Genomic DNA, 2,745 nt, shown 5'->3' on the forward strand with positions numbered 1-2,745 from the left:
TGTTGATTGTGCTTAGTTGCATTGATATCCTGTCAGCCAAAACACTTGTCTGTAAAAATAAATTTGGTTTTCCAGGGAGAGGGAGTAGAAAGCATCTTGACTGGGTTTAGACCAAGCAGGTAGCTTGAGACATGACAGATGGGCTACGATTTGGATAAGGTCATGTCACACTCACACCGCCGCTGCAGATCGCCATATTAATTTCCAAGCAACAAGCAGAGGTACACTGGAAAAGTACAGTTTCTGAGGAACACCCTCATGTCCCCCCATCCCGCTTAGCCCGCAACTACCCTACTGTCCATCCCATATAATTCATTCTGAACTAACTACGATCCATATAATGATGATATAATCATAGAGGAGGAGCTTTCGGCCAGCTTGGTCACCGTCGTGTGATGTGAGTTTCTGGATTTCTGATCAATGCGCACGCTCGAGGAGGCTAAAAAATTGGAGAAGGCGCTGTGTGATCCTCTTCCTGGCAACAGAAGCGTGTCGCTCAGGATCTGAGGTGCTGGGGGGAAACGACGTAGCTCTTTCTCCCTGCTGTGCTGTTGGTAGAGAGCAACTGACTAAATTAAGGAGCAGGCAGTTACGTCGATCCATCCTGAATGCTAACAGGAAAACATCATGATCGAGAACTAAAAATGAAGGACGTCGTATACTATTTGGCCTGGACTGTTGGATTGTTGTGGAGACAAATGACGCGACAAAGTTGACCAAGATCCAATCATCTACAACGCTTAGTCATTTCGGGATTAATTAGCTAGCTTAATGTACATACCACCTGCAGACATGCACTGGCGTTGCCAACTTCCCATCATGCTAGTTCAATGAACAATGCTGATCGTACGGCTGTGGTTAATTGCAAATCCCGTTATCATGTGCAAAACTGTGAGTTAACATAACTACATTAACGAAAATCACGAAATCCACTCACACTTGCACATGCATGTAAACAGGCAATCCTGTGATCTATGTGCGCACTTTGTCCTAACAGGGAATGACTTGTACATTTGAAGGCCTTTCGCAGTGGCAACCGGTGGATCAAAGGGGCATGGCGCAGGCAGACAAGAGTAGACTCCCAACTCACACAGCAATGACACGCTCACGCACCGGCACCGCCACACCCATGCATCAGCATCTTCCCTTCCCTTCCCCGCCCACCTCTTTAAAAACAGGTCACTCCTGCCTCTTAGTGCCAACTCATCTTCACGCTCTCGCCGTCTTCTCCAGCGAATTATCTAAGAGACCTCGATCACAAGCGCTCGCGCGCAAGAATAACCATGGTCAAGAAGCTTGCGCTCATGACCTCCCTCTTCTTCAACAGCAGCGAGACAAGCATGTGCCCTTCCTCTCCCCCATCCATGTCAACGGCCTCCTTCAGCACCGCTGCCTCGTGGCAGTGGCCGTCTTGCATGCAGGCAAGAACCCTCTCTATCCGGGTCGACAGCGGTGAGATTGTGTCCATGCGCCACGACAGCAACCACAAGCAGCAGGAGGAGTACAAGACGAGCATGAACCCAGCCTACGTCCTCGACTCGACCGAGTATTACTCCTGCAGCCTCTCCACGGCGCCGGAACAGGAGCCAGCCGTCCGCGCCGTCGCGGACGAGGACGAGGTGATCGTCCGCGGCCTCCGGTCGAACAACCGTATCTTCTTCGAGCCCGAGTCCACGAGCTCCATCGTGAGTAAGGCGGCCACCGCAGCGGCGTTCGGCGGGGCCACGGCGCTAGCTATCGAGTCCGCCGACCCGTACGGCGACTTCCGGCGGTCCATGGAGGAGATGATGATGAGCCACGGCGTCAACGACTGGGGCTGGCTCGAGGAGATGCTGGGGTGGTACCTCAGCGCCAACGGCAAGAAGACGCACGGCCTCATCGTGGGCGCGTTCGTGGACTTGCTCGTGGCGCTCGCCTCTGCTCCCTCCCCTGCCTGCTCGTCCAGCCTCATGGCTCGTCATCAGGCTGTCAAGAAAGGCAAACACCAAACAAGGTGATGAAGTGCTCTGGGCTAATGCATGCACGCAATTGCTTAGTAGTACAATTTGTGTCATGACAACATCGATCAAATGGTGCTCGTTAAATTAATGTATGCTCTGATCATGTGTCTGCAGACAGTTAGACATCGTTCTCTCTCGTGATCTTTTTGTGTATTGCTTAATTGCATTGTGAGCAGTGAGATGCATGGCATTCAGGGTCCTTTTCGGTCTGTTGGAAAGGAAATTGCACTATTCCTTTCCTTGGCTGCGTCGTCGTTGAAGAGTCAGGCAGTCGTAGTACTTGTCAGTTACAGTACTATATATCTGACCATCGTTTCCTGACGCTGCCAACCTGGTTTCAAGTCCTTCATGTACTGGGGAACATGAAGAAGCACTGACGACGTATGAATGTATGGTCGTTTCAACTCGTGTACGAATATTAACTGCTGAACTTTATTTTCAGTTATTTTTCTGAAAGAATGCAGACCGAAATCCACTGCTCTCGTCAAAATGTGCTGTCAGAACTCAGAGAACGCAAAAGATAAATCTGAAAAGCTAAGGCGACAACTTATCTCCACAGTTCCAACTTGCACTTGCACCACAATCCGCGGGAAGCGAACAATTCGAAATTCCGAGTTTAAAATAGTCCATCAACTTTGGCCACATCTGTTTAAGTGACACGTAAAGCAGCGTCCGGAATCAAAATTTGCACAATTGGATGAGCAAAACATGGACACTTGTTGTGCCAATTATTGGCTGCCAACAT

The 2,745-nt window shown here is 50.0% G+C and overlaps 1 protein-coding gene across 1 annotated transcript; it reads left to right on the forward strand.

Annotated features, from left to right (window-relative positions):
- Positions 1–1,220: 1,220 nt before the first annotated feature.
- Positions 1,221–2,129, forward strand: LOC133889686 (transcription repressor OFP13-like). The gene has a single exon (XM_062330143.1). It carries the CDS (start codon positions 1,284–1,286, stop codon positions 1,995–1,997), a length of 714 nt encoding a protein of 237 aa, XP_062186127.1. The 5' UTR covers positions 1,221–1,283; the 3' UTR covers positions 1,998–2,129.
- Positions 2,130–2,745: the final 616 nt, after the last annotated feature.

This window comes from Phragmites australis, chromosome 13 (assembly GCF_958298935.1).
Source record: "Phragmites australis chromosome 13, lpPhrAust1.1, whole genome shotgun sequence".
Lineage (NCBI taxonomy): Eukaryota > Viridiplantae > Streptophyta > Magnoliopsida > Poales > Poaceae > Phragmites > Phragmites australis.

Bases quoted from the DNA above. Each gene is read 5' to 3' on its own strand.
- LOC133889686 (XM_062330143.1), top strand. From the start codon at position 1,284: ATGGTCAAGAAGCTTGCGCTCATGACCTCCCTCTTCTTCAACAGCAGC.